At 40.1% G+C, this 18,631-nt stretch overlaps 2 protein-coding genes across 4 annotated transcripts in view; one reads left to right on the forward strand and one right to left on the reverse strand.

Moving 5' to 3' along the window:
• The first annotated feature begins 32 nt into the window (after nt 1–32).
• rtn4ip1 (reticulon 4 interacting protein 1) lies at nt 33–13,476 on the forward strand. The gene is made up of 9 exons (XM_079691773.1): nt 33–563; nt 1,446–1,597; nt 2,992–3,060; nt 3,806–3,930; nt 4,218–4,266; nt 5,032–5,168; nt 5,606–5,789; nt 12,281–12,373; nt 12,564–13,476. The coding sequence occupies exons 1-9, from the start codon at nt 281–283 to the stop codon at nt 12,687–12,689; spliced, it is 1,218 nt and encodes a 405-aa protein (XP_079547899.1). The 5' UTR covers nt 33–280; the 3' UTR covers nt 12,690–13,476.
• Nucleotides 12,791–18,631, reverse strand: part of crybg1a (crystallin beta-gamma domain containing 1a) — a 52,068-nt gene continuing 46,227 nt past the window's right edge. For all 3 annotated transcript variants that reach the window (XM_079691768.1, XM_079691769.1, XM_079691770.1), the window contains 9 exons: nt 18,327–18,453; nt 18,158–18,187; nt 17,951–18,063; nt 17,067–17,199; nt 16,832–16,971; nt 16,236–16,359; nt 15,416–15,574; nt 14,307–14,469; nt 12,791–13,571 (listed from right to left, as the gene is read on the reverse strand). In XM_079691768.1, coding sequence (XP_079547894.1) covers nt 13,483–13,571; nt 14,307–14,469; nt 15,416–15,574; nt 16,236–16,359; nt 16,832–16,971; nt 17,067–17,199; nt 17,951–18,063; nt 18,158–18,187; nt 18,327–18,453 — 1,078 coding nt within the window. In that variant the 3' untranslated portion in view covers nt 12,791–13,482. The remainder of the gene's footprint in view (nt 13,572–14,306; nt 14,470–15,415; nt 15,575–16,235; nt 16,360–16,831; nt 16,972–17,066; nt 17,200–17,950; nt 18,064–18,157; nt 18,188–18,326; nt 18,454–18,631) is intronic.

The raw sequence follows: 18,631 nt of genomic DNA on the forward strand, positions 1-18,631 counted from the left end.
GTAAGACACCGGTAGTAGAAGTGGCATGTTAAGGAAAGAAGAGGACGTTGGTTTGAATGAAACACAAACGTTGTAAATATTGCTTATATGGAAATGGATTGACATGTTTATTAAAGAAGGAAATGTTCATATTTAGTTGGCTTGTAAAGGACTTAAATAACGTTACGTGGGTTACTGAAATTTAGCATAGTACCGCTAAAGCTACAGCTAGAGTGGATCCTGTATGTAACAGGGAGGTAATTATAGCTGCACTATTTTATTTAATATTTAAGAGTTTAAAATGAGTTATGTGAGACACTTAATGTACAGTAGGTGGTTGTTTCACTGCAGTTCATCACCGAGTGTGAACACATCAGTTTGCTGGCATGGCAGGCAGAAAAGACTGTTTAGTACTACCAAAAGAAGGATGACTATTATGCCTGCCTGGGTTATTGATAAATATGGAGGCAATGATGTGTTGCGGTTCACTAAAAATGCCAGTTTCCCCGTCATCACATACCCCAATGAGGTTATTATCAAAGTGCATGCAGCAGGACTGAACCCTATTGATGTCGGCATGAGAGGTGAGTGACAGCACAATGGGAACAGATTTTAAGTGTTAGGATAATCACAATGATTTTTGTAACGTTTTTTGGAAGTAATACTTAAAAGTGAGGATACAGAGTGTGAGGTTGATGTTTCCTGTGGTTATGATGATAAAATGCATCATGCATCCCGTCATTCTTCTGCCACAAAGCTAGTGTCGGCAGTAAGGAGGTGGTGGTTTGGTGCAGGGCTGCAAAGAGAGGGGCAATGCAATAGCATTTTTTTGTGGGCGCTCTGTACAAATTAAAGTTTGAGCAGCTTCAATGCATATTGGAAGGTGTTAATTGTTTGTTGTCTAATTTGCATGTGTTCAGTATAGGTATGACGCTTTTCTTTCCTGATATCTGTCTTAGCTGCCAAAGCACTTTTTTTAAATTTGCATATTCAGTAACAAAAAACTAAATCCTAGACTTTTTTGATACTGTAGCCGAACTCAAAAACAAACCTCCACTTGTTATTATCTAAGAGGTTTATGGCCACAAGTGAAAATTAATTTGAGATCTCTCAGAAACTTTTGGAATCCTTTAAAACTAAATTAACTTTGGTCAGATCTCAAAAATGTTTTTCACTTGTAGCCCTTAACCTCTTCCGTAATTATCCTATGGCCAATGATATGTATATAATCGGCAGGTTTATATTGAAAATAATTCTTAGTTGAAATTAATTTGATAAAATAATCAGTTTAACATATTTGTTAGCAGCTGCTCAAACTGAATAATCACCTTCTTTTAGTTTCCTTGTTAGTTACATTAAGCAACCAAAAGGTCAACATTTCAACATCAAGTTTTCTTTCAAACTTTGTGTTGTTGTTCCAGTGAATGTTCTCAAAATGGTCTCTAATCAGAAACTCTCCCTGGCAGGTGGTTATGGTGCTTCAAGCCTGTCCATGAAGAGAGACCCTCTGAATTTGAATCAGAATGGTATGGAGTTCCCTCTCATCCTGGGAAGAGACATGTCTGGGGTCATCATGGAGTGCGGCCTGGATGTGAAGTACTTCACAGAAAGGGACGAGGTAAATGAGGGAGATGTGACCACCTGATACACAGGCACACAGTGAGTCATGTATGAATAAAGTATGAGGTAGGGTTGTAGTCATGATGCTGTAAACAAAAACATGTAGCTGCCTTAATAGTGCACAAAAACACCTTGCTTAAACACAGATGATGAATCCTGAAATCGGAGGAAGTTACAAAATGGGGCCAGCAGCTGGTGGTGTGATAGTGTGAGGCTGTTTTCAAGCAGAGCATCATCATCATCACATTGGAATAACTTACTTCATGCTCTCCTGGCCGCAGTGAACTCTGTCGCAACGATCCTTCTACCCACATTATGCACCGTCATGACATGACTCGCATCTCAGCCCTTTGCAGTACAAGAGGGTTGTGCAGGAAGATCAGATACTATTTGTCTTATTTAACCAGAGTTGCTAACTGATGGATAACACTGATGATATTATTAAGGAAGATATGCTTACTTTCAGTCCTTTTATTTTTCTCATACTGTCTGTGCTGCAGCACCTCTTTTCACCCTCTGTCTGAAACCAGATCCCAGTCTGCTCTGATTGGTTAGCTGGCCGGCTCTGTTGTGATTGGTCAACCACTTAGGCTAAGGCCCGGGCATCACTATCACGTAGAATGTGTTGGAGGACGCTAGCCAATAGAAGCACAGGTGTTAGCTAGTGATGTTATTAATTTACAGATGTAAACAAAGACGTTTCAGTCCCGGGGGGTGTGGGAGAGACACTCCCTCTGGAGGGAACTTTGGGATTTTAGCCTTTGCAGACCATTTACATGCACACAAACCTATAGCACACTACAGGAGAGGGAAACAAAGCAGAATAGGGCCCCTTTAAGAAGCAACGCATTGTAGAGTTAAAACTAAATCATTTTTTGATAAATCAATTGGAATCAAACTAAAATGTCTTAATTCATTGTTTAACAAAAATATTTTAAAGGAATACTTTACATAAAAAATGACCGTTTGTATATCAAATACCCAACCTTTTCTACCATGTCTCTATGGTTAAAGGAAAAAATTGGCAAAAAAAAAAATGTATAAAATTAAACCAAACATTAATTGCACATCATATTTTTTTTTTTTACTTTAGTTAATTATTTATATTTTCAACAGTTTTTTTTGTTCAAACATCTTATTTGTATAATTATTTGTATTTATTTAGTGTTTATGATATAGATTGTACATTATTTGAAATTATTTTTGATGTTTGTGTTATGAGTAGTTTGAGCACTTCCTGAAGTCATATTCTGCTTTCTGTGACCTACATATGATATGTGCTACTTTTAATTTGATACTTATCTTACCAAAGAAGAACTAACTATAGAAATGCAGACGCACATTTGTTAATGTCAATTGAATGGGTGTCATGTCGCTGTGTGTCTCCTTCAGGTGTGGGCAGCCATCCCTCCATGGAAGCAGGGCAGCCTGGCTGAGTTTGTGGTGCTGAGTGCCAACGAGGTATACTTCATCAATGTTGTTGGTGCAAATCTATCTTGGTGAGAGATCACAATGCCTCGGGTATCAGTTCTGGGTTAGGAGTTTCCTCTTTTCTTTGTGGTTTGTGTCAGTCGCCCAGCAACAGTTTCAACACCCTCATATGAAAAATGTGTTGATTTTTCCTTTTAAATTGAGTAACCCATATTTGAGGTAATTACATGCACTAAAACCTTTAACACAATACAGTAAGGGGAAACTCAAGAAAGCATAAAAGGGCCCCTTTTAAATGTGATGATCTGGTAAATACTGTGCGTTGGTGATGGCTTTCAGATGCTATTTCATAATGACTCAGCACGTGTACTGCTGAAAGGTGATACCCTTTATTACTGCTTTTATTATTTAGAGAGGGAAAATATGAATTTTCTTTTTGAGCCGATACCAATTAATGATAATTAGCTGCTTCTCATTGGAAGTACCAAACTCATGCTGCCTCTGAAACTGTAAAACAGTCCACACTGTTTGCTCGTAAATATGCTGAACCTGTAGCGTATATTTGTGTGATGCAAACCATCTTTGAAGGTGCACACCCCCCCCCCCCGTACAGTATTGGACTGTTAGGGATTCTTCACACGTCAATGAAAGCATTGTGGCTTTATATTACTGGCTATATTTAATTGAATTATCGGAATAATACATGATAATATAGATTTCCCATTATCTGCCAGATACATTTTGTGAATCCCTAACTCTTGTGTGTTGTGTTCAGATATCCCGCAAACCAAAGTTACTGAGCCACAGAGAGGCAGCAGCCATTCCCTATGTGGCAGCGACGTCCTGGTCTGCACTGGTCAACACGGGGGGGCTCAGCAAGGACAACTGTGCCAAGAAGCGGTGAGGGAGACACACTCACAATGTCCTCTCGCTGTTAATCTCTGTCCGCCCCAAAGAAGCTCTCTGTCTTTGATCTGAATCATTATTCCTCTCAGCGCTCCTCCTAAGCTCCCTCGCTCCGTAACGAGCCTCCAGGTGAAGAGCCATTGTTCTCCGGCAGCGGCTCACTGCTGCGAACTTGACACGATGAAGCCCTGAAGTCTGTTTGACATGAATCCTAATGAGGGAGACTGTGCAGCAAAAGTGCGTAAACATTGTTGAATGTGTGCTTTTCCTCTTCCCCGCAGGATATTGATCCTTGGAGGATCCGGGGGAGTCGGAACATTTGCTATACAGGTGAGGAGGAGGAGGAGGAGGAGGAGGAGGAGGAGGAGGAGGAGGAGGAGGAGGAGGCTGATAGCGGAGATGTGAAGTGGACTCATATCCTGGGAGATATTACACTTAAAATCATATGCAAAATTATTTTTTTTACTTTATTGACTTGACATTTTATTAGGCACTGGTTTTAATATGACTTCTTTATACACTTTATTTTTTTACTCTTCTTCTTTTTTTTATGAATATTATATTAATCTTAAGTGAACTTAATTTATCTTACTCCTATTGTTATTTTATTTTTGCGCTGATATTGTTTACCATACACTACTCTATTGTGTTTTTTTATTCCTATATTGTTGTATTTCTTGAGCAATCTCTTTCCTTTGTAATCAAATAAAGTCCTGTCTTATCTTACCATACACAAATAATTCATTATGTAGCATTTTTTTAAGTGCCTCAAGCTCAAAACAGTCAGCACTAAATACAACCATATAATCATTCTCTGTGACAATAGCGTAAAAATAGACACAGGTCATAAAATAAACAGGGGTGGAATTAAAAGTCGGCCTGGCCTGTCAGGTTTCAGACTGTGCCCCACACCTTGCTTGGTGACCTGAATACTCTATCTCACATTACACAGACGTTGATCTCATTAATTAAACATTGTGAGTCTCTCTCAAACACTGGCTAGCATTCTGCTCTCTACAGTAACCTAAACATGTATTTGTTTTTAATGTTAGATAAAGGATACAAACTAAATCTGATCCTATCGTTTGTGTCCAGATGCTGAAGGCTTGGGGCGCCCATGTGACTGTGACCTGCTCCCAGAATGCAGAGCGTTTTGTGAGGGACCTGGGGGCGGACCATGTGGTTGACTACACCTCCGGACCTGTTGAGAAACCACTCAGTGAACTGGAGAAGTACAAAATCCCAAACGAACAACTACAGATATCTGTCGGTTTTGAGTGGGAGTTGGTGCGTGAATGTATCCATGACTTGCCCCTTGTTACCAAGACAACCCTGCCCCTCTAGCTACAGTTGACTAATAAGATAAGATTATTGATCCCAATTTGGGAAATGTTTGCGTTGCAGCAGCATAAAAGACAAGGCATTGCACATAAGTAGAAATGTAAATGGTAGAAATAAACAATTCTAAAATGTAAAGATCTCAAAATATAAATAAAACGGCATTAAAAAAGTTAAAATATACAAGTTGAAATACCAATTTACAGTAAACAAAATATAAAGCAGCGAGGGAGCTTGTCGTCTGTCTTGCACACCTCCAAACTCTCCTTTTATTTCTTATGCCCAACAACTGCATGTATCTTTACCCTTTTCTCTTGTTTTTTACCTCAAGATTCGACCTCATCCTGGATAATGTCGGGGGGGAAACAGAGCGTTGGGCGCTGACCCTGCTTAAGCCTTGGAGTGGCGCCAAGTATGTGACCCTTGTGACGCCGTTCCTCCAGAACACTGACTTACTGGGCATCGCTGACGGCATGATGCAGACTGCTGCCACGGTGGCCACCAAGGCCCTCAAGGTAATCCTGGTAGATAACAAAGATGCAGCTTGATAAGTTATATATTTATTGGAAATGCACTGGTTGTGCCCTTAAATGGAATTGATCCAATTTCAAAATGTTAATCACATTGGCATATCATGCGACAGAATGTTGCTAAACGGTATCTTACTGTGGATTTTTACCTATGGAGTGCTTCATGGATGACATGTTTTTGTATGCCAACCTGGAAGTTAGCATTGGGCTGGTTTCCCCTTTTCAATTGGCTTTTGGATTACTGAAGGAAAAATAAACTCTGTGGCAGACAAAAGTTTATGAAAATGAAGCCTTTTCCCTGCAATCTTAACAAATGAACTCTACTTTACTTTAATGATTTTCAAGCATAAATGTAATCACTCAAAGGAACAATATCATTGTAGTGTCTAAATGAATTACATCATGGTCGCAATGATTCAACTTTAACACCCTGAGTCGATGAGTTTCCTCATGTTTGCCCGGATTGCTTTGTTGTCTCATTTAGCCACTATGTGTTAAAATCTCTCAGGCTTATGTTAACCACAGACCTTTTTTAAAGCGTCTAACCAAAATCCAGTTTGAAACGCATTGATTTAGAACCGAGTGTGTCGAAATACTGAAACATTTCCAGGTTTAAGGAATCATTACTGCAGTACTCTTTTTCTTCCCATTTTAACGTGTCAGGATATCAGGATTTCGGTTGAACATTTTGCAAACTACGATCAACTTCCTTGGTCTAAAAATGTCCCTGCAGTAGGTCCCCTTTAAGTTAGACTGTGTTTACGTGCACTACATGGCCAAATGTATGTGTTCATCTTACCAAAGTATGTGGACACGTAGAATACATCCGTATGTGCTTGCTGAACATCTCCTTTCAAAACCATTGGCATTTAATCTGCTGCAAAATCATTTTTATTTGTGTAGGGGGGAATTGTTGCACCCTATGTCCCTGTTTGCTGTTGCAATAAGAAATCTTTTTATCAGCACTAAGACCCCGTTTACACGAGGACGATACGGGTTGTATCCACATAGTTTCTCTTGCATATAGCCCTTTCGTTTACACGAGGCCGTAACAAAACGATCGAAACGGACCCCGCAAACGATAACGGGTCCCAAGGTGGATAGATCTGCAAACGGAATGCTCTGGGGGGGCAAACGGCTCTGTGTGTAAGCCTCTATACCAGGGGTGGGGAACCTCCGGCCCCCGGGCCGTATACGGTCCGCGAGACCATTTGGTACGGCCCTTGAGGTAATTTATAAACACACGCAAAAAAGAAACATTTAAGAAATCTAGAGCGCAAAAAAATTAAACAAGGGAGTGCCTGTCTTTCCTGGCCAAGGTCAGGGTCCTTGAACACAACACGAGCCAGCAGGACACCGCCTATCCCATAACTGCTTGCGTCTGCTGAGACCACTGTGCTCCTGTTAACATCATAGTAAACAAGGGTAGGTGACGTTGTGAGGAGCTCTTTAACTCGCTCGAAGGCTGCTTGTTGCGCCGGACCCCACATCCACACTGAGTCTGCTTTTAACAGTGCATATAGTGGCTGGCCCACTGTGGCGAGGTCTGGAATATATTTCCCCAGGTAGTTGATCATGCCGAGTGCTCTCTTTAGTTCCTGCACGTTTTCTGGTGGTTCAAGTTTGCTGACTGCAGACACTTTGGCTGGGTCGGGTCGTACACCATCTTTGTTGATCACCTGACCCAGGAAGTGCAGCTCCTCCTTTCTCAGCACACACTTCTCATTGTTCAGCTTCAGGCCTGCAGACTCCAGCCGATCCAGAACCTTCTGCAGCCGCTCATCATGTTCGCTGGTGTTGCTGCCATGGATGATGATGTCGTCCATGTAGACGGCAACGCGTGAATGAATTAATTAAAATGAACATATATAGAAATACTGTAAAGTAGCATGTAACCGTATAATAAACGTATTATATTCTTTGCAAGCTCTTGCGGGCCACATAAAAGGAAGTCGCGGGCCGGATTTGGCCCCCGGGCCTTGAGTTTGACACCCCTGGTGTAAACCGTTTCTTCCAGTCTGACCATTCGGCGGGTTTCTCGAAACAAAAACTCTCTGGTGGTTGAAACTTTGCCATCCCGACCACTTCTGACACCATGTAATATCTTGGATATTAACAGACAACGGAACAGTTGGTTATTTAACAACACGCTTTATTGCCTCCTCCGGTGGTTCATCAATCCCAACCTAGACTACCTCTCGCGCCACTCCCACTTACTGTAACTGTCGTAAACATGCCGTAACGTATATGACAACTCCCCTTGTAGTCAGTTAACAATACTATGACAACTATAACACCTCTTGTTGATAAATACCAACTATGTGCAATATTTGCATTATGTGCAATATATATTTGCCATTAAAAACTGCAATATATACCTGGCTGCTAAATCTGCAGAACTTTCACAGGGTGTGTATTATGTAAAATGTGTAACTTTAAAAATATATATAATTTCTTTTTTCAATCTTTAATACTTTTTGTATGCATGCTTTAGGTAACATTAAGCTGTCTTTGGCTCTTGTCTGATGTAACAATGTAAATGTACCCCTTGTGGGACTAATAAAGGTATTCTGATCGCAAAAACCAAGTCAATACTATGCTGCGTTCATGGAGCTACGTGGAAGTGGGGAAGGAAAACGCTTGATTGCGGATACATGATTTCAGATTCTAGCACAGTTTATTGCTCTTATACCTTGATTGTTGCCAACTACGATGCTCAACAGCTCGCTTAACGGAATTTTGATGCTGGTATCAGTTTTGTTTACCACCAATAACGGGAGTATTGTGTATAGAAAGTGTGTAGTTGTATTTCTTGCGCGACCTAACATCCATGAAGGCATCATGACAGAGGGAGGGCTGTCACTCAGGGGGCCAAACTACTCTTTGGTAAGCCCCGCCCCGCGAAGCAATATCAGGGTCAAAAGTCTGAAAGCGAAAAAAAAAAGATCTGAAAGCGAAAAAAAAGATCTGAAAGTGAAAAACGATCTGAAGGATAAAAAAGATTGAAACCTTAAAAAAAGATTTGAAACTGAAAAAATATTTTTTTTGAATCTGAAAACGTAAAATCTGAAACTGAAAAAAACAAGTATTCAAATATCAAAATCATGGCAGTAGATAGCCCATGCCCCAATAAATAACAAAGAAGACCTTAAACTGGCCCTTTTCTAATTTTGTCCGGACTTTAACGGACATGTTGACCGGCGAAAAGAAATCAAACTAAAAATCTGCTGCACGGTCCCCTCGTCCCTTGGAAGAGGCGGAGATGTGCGTGTTTTTAATCTGCTGGTGGACTACAGGAGAAAATTACAGCAGGAGCACACGCTTGCCTTTGGGGAGGGAGAAAAAGAGCCAGAGCGTCCACAGCGAAGAATAAACAGAAAGGCAACATTGCGCGGGAAGTCTTCTTCGCTGCTTTTGTGGCATGACTACAGCGTACTACAGCGTCTCCAGGGCTTTCGAGCGGTCTCGTGTGAACGGACATGTTTCTGGTAGGCCTACCTGTTGTTGCGTGTGGTGTGGACGGAAGACTTTTTTGATAACGATTGCGGTCCGTTTGCGTTATCGTCCTCGTGTGGCTCCACATTGACATGCAATATTTTTGAGGACATTTTAAATTTGTATTGTTGAAGGAAACAAATTATATTTGTTTCTCTACCAGGTCTACTACACTGGCAGCACAGTCAGGAGGACTTAAAGTAACTAACTGCTTAAAGTAAATTTAGCAACAAAAGCAACAAAGCTTAGGAGAAAGACAAGCTCATATTTATGTTTGATATCTTTGGTGTAATATTTGTGTTCCTTTGTAAAAGGAAGCAGCCCCAAAAGATTACATTTATCTTTAAAGTACTCATGCAATGAACATGTAGATTATTGTGAGTAGCTTTGTACCTGACAAGATATGTTGATTAAAAGGAAATTAGACAAAAACAGAGTACTCAGTAGTGATTAGCTAATCACAAAATCGAGTAAAACTGTGAAAGACTTCCTCTCAAATAAGATGCTCTCATCGGCCATGACGCAGACTTGTGATATTTTATTTAGCCTTTATTTATACAGGTGTAAAATCTCTTGTGATATATTTACTATTGCTACAGGTTATTGAACGTATCTGATACTATCTTCCCCGAAATATAACATCATCATTTGTACATTTGCATTATCATGTGTTTTTACTGTCAGGACAACTTTAGAATATAAACTTAATCCCCCCCCCCCCCCCCCCCCCCACACACACACACTCCCTGGAGATCAGAACATCCTGTCAGAGAGCTGTGGTGAGCACCATGCACACGGCTTGGTGCTGCTGTGGCTCCACCTCTTCTGACTCGAAGCACTAACCACTAACTAACTTCCTTCTTGGTTCAAGGTCTGATTGCCCCCAGAGCCAAATGTGTGTTGCTTTATTATCCTGTTGAGGTGTTTGGAATGATGTTTTACATGAATGGCGTTGAGAATAAGTAAATAGAGGTTTTGTTTCTAGAAGTTCTGAAAAAGTTCTGGAGATGGAATTTACTGTCTGGGAGTTAAATACATTTGTAATAAGTGAACATGATGCAATTTCCTTTCCGTTCAGTACCAAGGAAATGTGCTTTGACTCATACAGACAGGATGTGTGGTGGAAGAAATATGTTGAGTATATCAAGCTATTTAAAAAAGTTCTTCAAAAAATCATCAATGTGACGCAGATATTGGCACCTGGGAAAGAGAAACAGGATTATCAACACCATATATGATTGACAACAGCCAACATTTATAATTTTGGAGAACTGCTTTCATACATATTTTATATGAAAAAGTGGATCAAACCTTTCACAGTAACGGGCACTGGGATATGTCCATTGATACCTCACTTTACTCACATTTGTGTTTCTAAATGGCCTACCATCCCACAAACTGTAAAAATATCTCCGTCTGTTTTTCTTAGGTCAGAAACATTTTGCTTCAACAAGACATTCAGATTTGAGAGAGTTAAAAGAAGACATCTTAAATAAAGTTATTTTAAAATAGTAAAATAATCTTAATCCTCAGAAGATGATATTGGTTCATCATCATTGCGTTCCTCCAGACTTAATTTCACCTTCAGTTAATTTCCTTAAGTGTGAATACTACTCTAATAATATTAGGCACTTCTAATACCATCTTGTCCTAACGCCTACAGATTCATTTTCAGAACAGAGATCACACTATGCTGCCTGAGTAAAATGTCACATGAACTTTAAACTTAAGGGGGATGTGGAAGGGGCTTTATTAGAGATGGGGACAGCCCCAGAGAAACTTGCCCTTCTCTTTTCCTGCCAAAAGTAGAGTGAATGTTAAACCAAGGGGGTGTGTTAGCCTTCTGAAGGGAACAGAAGAGGTGCAGAATGACTTGAAACAGTCTATACTGGTACATCTTAGGATGGGGAGTTGCTGTTTGATGCTTGTGAAACAATACTATTTAAAAGTAGAAGTGAAACTTGAGTAGCAACTGCATATTTGTGTAGTTCTATTTCTTCACTTCCTTTTCAGCATATAAGAAAGTGCCACATTATTTTCAGATCCTGAACTATTTCCTTCCTGACTCTACAGTGTGTGTCTCATGTAGTGTGACGCCTTAGAAATGCTATCAACACTCCACTTCTGTAGAAATAGGAACAAAAGGAACAGCCATACCGCCCACATTAGCCCCTGGATCTTGAACTGCCTTGTGCTTCAGACAATGTGATATAAGACTGTGAGAGGTGCTCTCCCACATCCAGTGTCTCTCATTAGCTCCCTTCTTTTTCAGCGTCATACGTTTTAAATTAACCTGAAGTAAACATGTTAATTACTACTTCATTACTTGAACTTCCTGAAAACACACACACACGCACACGCACACGCACACGCACACACACACACACACACACACACACACACACACACACACACACACACACACACACACACACACACACACACACAGCATCTATGTTCAGTATTACACATGTATGTCATGGCTTGGTGCACACATACTTTTATAATTTAATTGTTTTAATGCTCTTAAGACTTACCCACCCAATTGATAGGTCTCACTTCTGTACACTATTTTATTCTAACACTTATACTTGTGAACCCTTTGCCTCAAGTAAGCTTTACTGTCACTCCCAGAAGAACACATAAATAAAACTAAAATATGCAAACATTACCATCATACCAACAGTCTTACCAGATCAAGTTAGTTTAAAAAAAGTAAATTAAAGTAAATTATCTTTATGAAGACAAATTGGATATTCCAGTTGCAAGGGGCTAATGCTTTGTCCTTTATTACAGGACCTAGCAGCACTGAGATCAGCTAGAATGCTGGGAATTAGGAAATCAGTAAATCAAGTAGTATCTCAGGTTCAGACTTTACTTTGGTGCACTGTCATTATCACCAGTAATGTTTCTGCTTGGCTCACAGTGTAACAGGATGTAACAATGCTCTATGCCTTTGCTCTCCTTCTGTTTTCTTGTAGCACCTCGTCAAAGGGGTTCACTACCGCTGGGGATTCTTTGCCCCTAGTGGTCCCGCACTGGATGAAATCAGTGAAATGGTGGATGCAGGACAGGTACATTACCACCTTTTGTTCTCATAACCTTTCAGGGATGATAACAAACTGACACGTGTGTTTATAATTATATATCAAATGTAAAAACAAATGTGGAAAGTTCACTCCTTTTTAACTAGAGCATCACAGTTACAGTCACTGCATTCACACAGCAGCAGGATATATGACCCCTCCCTTCCTCTCTCTTCAGATCCGGGCAGTGGTGGAGGAGACTTTCAGTTTTTCCCAGGTTCCTCATGCCTTTGAGAAGATGGAGAAAGGCCACGCTCGAGGGAAGACTGTGGTCCTGATCAGCGATAAGGATGATTACTCATAGCACCGACTCTTGGAGGAATGCTTTGCTGTACTGCTCTACATTTGTGTGGATGACTGTTTTGAAATGAGATAGCTAATATAACGAACTGAGTGTCACAGAAACAAGTTATTAAAATCTTTTATTTTCTAAAAAAAGACAAAAGAAAGACAAAGGCATTCTTATTTTTTTGTGCGACAGCTTTCTCTCATACATTCACATATTTACAGCAGTGGGCAGCATAGTTGTTGCAGTTCTGCTATGAAATTTCATCTCAAATATATACACTTGATGCTTATGTACAACTTTATGAAGTAGGCTACAGCTTGTGAAAAGTCCTAACAAGATATCCAAACTCTACAATAGCTATTTTTTAATCTAAATTGATAAAAAAAAGAATACATCTTAGTCTCCATACATCTTTGGAGTGTAGTGTGCACGTCAGACTTCATAATGCAGCTCTCAATATACACTATACATTCACATATGCAGACATTATGATCAGAAATAAGACAAAGGAACCAGTAGAATTGTACCATAAAGTAAAGAGAGGTGTGCAGCATTGAACCAGGGCTGAGTCCTCTCTATAAGCAGTGAAAACATAGAGATTTGTGCATGGAGTCTTTGGTCTATAGTGGCAAAGAAATATGTAATATTTGTACACAACTCAATCATTCAATCTACTCTAAGAACATAGTTATATTGTTGATCCAGTCAATGGTTCCCCTCAACAGTCAGAACTCCACACAAAGGTGCAACGATTGATCCGATGCTCCCTCTCTGTGGAGTGGGCCCCACGACGGAGCTGCTCATCAGATCACAGGATGTCCAAGGTCCACCTTTGGTTCAGTTCTCTTTCCTCACATATGTTCAGGACCACCAGGTTCTTGTCATACTGATGTCCACCTAAGACGATAAAACACAAGTCAGTGTGTTTGCACTGTAAACATCTTTGTTGACACAAACTGGTAAGTGGATCATTAAGGGGAGGCACAGGGGAATAAACATTATCCCCGTGAAACTACACCTGTTTTCTGAAAGTGTATTTAAATATGCAAATAACTGGGTGAATTTAGGAGATTTCTTCATACACAAGAAGAGACACGTTCACCAAGTCCACCAACAACAGCGGGTTGCATGGTCTGGCTGGTGTCTATAGGTTACATTTCGGCATACTATGGTGAATTCTCATTATATTTTTTATATACTAACTTGTAACTTTTTCATGATACTTTCAAAATACTATGAATATTTTATGACTTTTTATGATATTTTTGACATACTATAGTATAGTATGTCGAATAAATAGAAAACACAAAGGCATAGTAACTATACTCTTTTTTTTCTGAAAAGTTTGAAATACTATGACTTTTTTTACTGACCATAGGTTTTGACATCTTATACTAAGCCTCCTTTGGTTTTTATCAACATGACATAAAAAAATGTGATCGCATAACTGCTTCATATATTTTGATATTGTGTTCAATCAATGCACTTCTTCAATACACCAGCAGAGGGAGCTGTTGAATTAGGGTTAGGCTCATTGAATTGACTGAAAATCAACTACTGGAACCTTTTTAAATCATTCCTAAAATGTACCTGAACAAATACATGTTTGAGGTTAAGTCAAAGCTGCCTGACCTTTGACCTCCAACACCAGCTGAGGTTTCAGGACGCAGTGCACTAGACCATCAGGGCTGATGTTCCACAGGTTGTTGCCGTTGCCTCGCACCGGGGTGACACACAGCCTGCTGCCCTCCATCACAATACTGCCTGAGGTCTCCAGGAAACAGTCCTCCACCAGCTGCAGACAGAGAGGCAGGTGAGGATGGATACACATGAATCATTCAAAAAAACGTTTACCTTTCATTTCAAGTCATTCATTTTGTATACATGCGAAAAAAAACTACAATAAGCTACAATCCACTTCTGCTTTTGCTACACAATCTCCTATTTGCAAATGTGCTTTTAGAGAGTATTTAAAATCTCTATTTGAATAAGCAATGATAGACATATAATGTTTTGGGATACATGTTTAAAGTAAGAACAGTAGCAAAAGCAAAACAAATAAAACATGCAATGTAAAGAAATCCTGGAGGTCTAAACTATAAACACTCCTCATCGTCCCATTGGTTAACTTTCCAACAAACTGCATCCAAACCTGTTGCCAAGTGTGAGGTATCCTTGACTGCCAGACAAAACGGAAATACAAGTCTTTGGCGGAGACCAATGGAATGAAGTCTCGTGGGAATACATGTGTGTGCCTGCTTTGCATATTGTCCTGATCACGCCCATGTTTTCAGGAACACAGTAAGATGAACAAAACTGTGGCGGAAGGAAGAGGAAGTCCTCACCTTTTAAGTGTTTGTGTAACTATTCATGATTTAAAAATCTTTGATTGTTCTTTTTTTTTGTGGAAGTTTGAAAACAGAAACGTTTAACCAAAAAACATGAATTGTTACTTTTGTTATATTTTTTCTATAATGCAATACACACATGCTATATGCAGATTAAACGCATTGTAAGTGTTTTTATCATTTCTGTACATACATGGGCGCCTTGAAAAAGGCTACCAAATATTCAACACAGCCATATTTTAAAGTAACAAAACCGTTACTACATAAAACTCTTTGTATTTCCAACAATATATTAGTAGCTCATATACTGAAGATAATCAGTCCATAGGTAGTTTCCAGAGGGGGCGTGGTCAGTGTTACAGCTTTATATTGTGTGGTGGGGGTCTGATGTACCTTGCAACTCATCTGCCCGCCCCGATAGAGCCAGACCTGCTCCAGCCCCCCTGTCTCCTCCACAACCTGAACCCTCATCAGCTTGATGTCGTCCAGAGTCCCCGTCAGAGACAGCACACTTCCTGTCTCCCTGTTCCTCAGACGGAAGTACATCTGCTTCTGTTGGGGGGGAACATGCAACAACCCAGGGTCACATCTGGTTTATGTAAGATGCCAACAACACGTGTTTTATTGATCTGACTTGATTAATGTGACAATTTGGTATTTTATGTTCCATACAATACATCAGAATCTAACAAGACTAAGGACAACAACTATTTTTGATTTGATATATAATTATATCAAGGTTAGAGTTTTAAAGGTTCAATTGTTATTTTTAATTTATATTTTACTATCAGTGTGTTTTGTATGTGCATTCGATTAATTTTGCCTCAAATGATTTTATAAGGGCTTGCTACATGTAGAAGCTACATAAATACAAACATGCATATTTGGACAAATGTGCAGCAATGTCCATAATTCGTAATGTGTCATATGTTGAGCAATTGCAGCACAATCTAATAGAATGTCAAGTCATTTATTTTGTTCCAGGTAAGAAAAGTTGACGGAAATTCATGCCGTCTCTTTTTTCAATATATTATAGCTAGAGAAAATCTAAAGCTGAAAAACAATTCACCTTGTTTTTATTTGAATGTGTCTTGGTTTGAATAAAGGATATTGTTTTTATTTAGTTGCAGTCTACTAACATATTTTGTAAAGCTTATTTCCTTTTAGTTGAAGTTTTCTGTAATAACCGTGGCTCATATCCCTCCTTCCATACCTGGACTAATGGCCGCAGGGATCCTATTTGCTGCATGCCTCTGGACTTCCATAAATCCAGCACCTCACTTGGCTGCAGAAGAAGCTGTCGACCCCGGAAGTTACTGCCTTCATACAACACCCACCTAGAGAGAGGACAGCCCTCTGTGTTAGTTCAGACTCACACATGTGCAGAGAAAGCATGGCACAATGTATTACAAATAAATCACAAATGAACAGTCTTTAAATTCCCCCTGTGCTTCCTGGTCTACAGCTGTGACATACACCTTGTGGCTTCCTCACATCCTTGATATGTTTACTGCTCCTAATGAGAACTCGTGTGCTTCTAAAAGCTAAGCTAACACCATTTAAGGGAATTTCATGAGTGCTTGTTAAACCTTTCTGAGAAATGAACATTTCAATGTTTTTTCCACTGAATCCTTTTGTGCTCCTCTGCCATAGAGCATGGGGCGATATTTAAGGACATGTCAATCAAGTTTATAACAGCAGACTTTGATTGCTTGGGATGCGGGTACTGATTTGTTTCCATTTAGATTACTAACTGTCTCTTTATAAAAACAGAAAAGATAATAGAAGACATTTTAAACATTGACATACATTCCTCCCTCCACCACCAGGGAGCGTGTGCGTGTGTCCAGGCCAGCCTGCTGCAGGTTCACAGCTTCATGACTCAGGACCACCCTGCGACCCCTGCAGCCCACCTTACTGAACAGCACGATGGAGGGCAGAGAAAACTCCTAAGCAAGGAAGAGAAGAAGATATTTTCATGTATTATTAGTCTAGTCCACAATGATTTGATCACAAATAGTTTTGAATATAAGCAGATACTCACATGCCCCGTGGTCTGTATGGAGCGGACGGTGCAGTCTGAGGACAGGAAGCCCATGGCCTCTGCGTTGGGGTATTCTCCCTCCTCCAACACATACATGTTCTCTGTGAACTGAGCCCCTTCATATAACACCCAGCTGACACAGAGAGACAAACAGTACAGTGAGTATAAGTCATGGTATAAGTACACACTTATTATTCTTCTTCAATTGTGACAATAACTTTGTACCATTCAAATCAATTGTTGTAAAACATTGTACATTTATACATTCTAAAGCCTCGTTTGCAAACAGTGTTGGTCGTAAGGAAACACATTTCTTTACAGCTGTTTTTTGCTGTGTACTGGGATATGTGCCTGTAGCATTAGCAAGTCAGATAAAGGACATACAAACCAGCTTGTGGTTTCTTTTAACTATACAATTACACAGTTTGACTCCCAACCTAGTCAAGAAACTATATTGAATCAAGTGCACACAATCTGCCTAACATAAACTGCAGAAGTGTTGCATATGAGATCATATAGGTTCCTATAGGAATAAATGGACTTCCTGTTCAGTTTTCTTTTTTTTACGTGTATTCGCGGTTTCTTTCATATCCAACCATTTTATAACCATGTTGAGACGAACGATGAAACTTGGGTCCCTCAAATGTTGCTAATTTTATTCACTGTGTTTGGAAAGGGCTTGTTAGTTGTCCAATTACAGAGAGATTCATGTGGAATTTAAACTAAACGAAAGGTTTTTACCTGGCAAAAGAAACGTTTTTTATTTGGCGCTAAATAAATAAAAGGGTTTTCCTCAGCCAAGTCCAAATCTCTTACACCCAGAGGGTCCCTGACAGTTCTGGAGGGGGGGGGGGGGGTGTCTGATTCAGTTCAGCGGTGCCTACCTGCCAGCCAGCACCCTACAGGACCGGGGGGTGAAGTCCTCATCCAGAGCCGCTGTGCTGTCCTCCAGAGACACCAGCCTGCCCTGGAAGTCTGCCTCAGAAAACAGCTGCATCTGTGACACATTAAGAAACACAATTTAGAAACTTAGCCCGAACAGAAAAATCAGCTAATCTGTTATTATGAAGTCTCCGATGAGGGGATGATACCTTGAATTTAGTCGTTCCCATCAGTGGGTCCTGTAAAACCGACAGGAAGGAGTTATTAAAACAAGCTGTTCACTCACACAGTCCTTATTAAAACAGCTGAACCTAACACTACCCCCATGTGAAATTAGCCACATCCTGTCGTTAACTGATCCAGCACATGATTCCTTACATGGAAGACTGGCTGGACGGAGGAGATCTTGGGGTTCTGGGCCCCCCAGTCCTCAGGGCCTGCGTAGAGGCCCCTCTCCAGGACGTAGAGCTCTCCACTGAAGCCGGGCTGCTCAAAGCACACCCACCTGCAGGGACACAAACATCTCAAATAACTCTGCCTTCATTAGCTCTCTGTTGGACTTATTCAATTATATACTATGCTACATTTAATATATATATAAAACATGTGATACTCTCCTATACTGCTGTGCTATTCTAGTTATTCTACATAAGTGCACAAATGAATCGATTAGTTGTCATCCT

Source organism: Notothenia rossii, assembly GCF_949606895.1.
Source record: "Notothenia rossii genome assembly, chromosome: 7".
Lineage (NCBI taxonomy): Eukaryota > Metazoa > Chordata > Actinopteri > Perciformes > Nototheniidae > Notothenia > Notothenia rossii.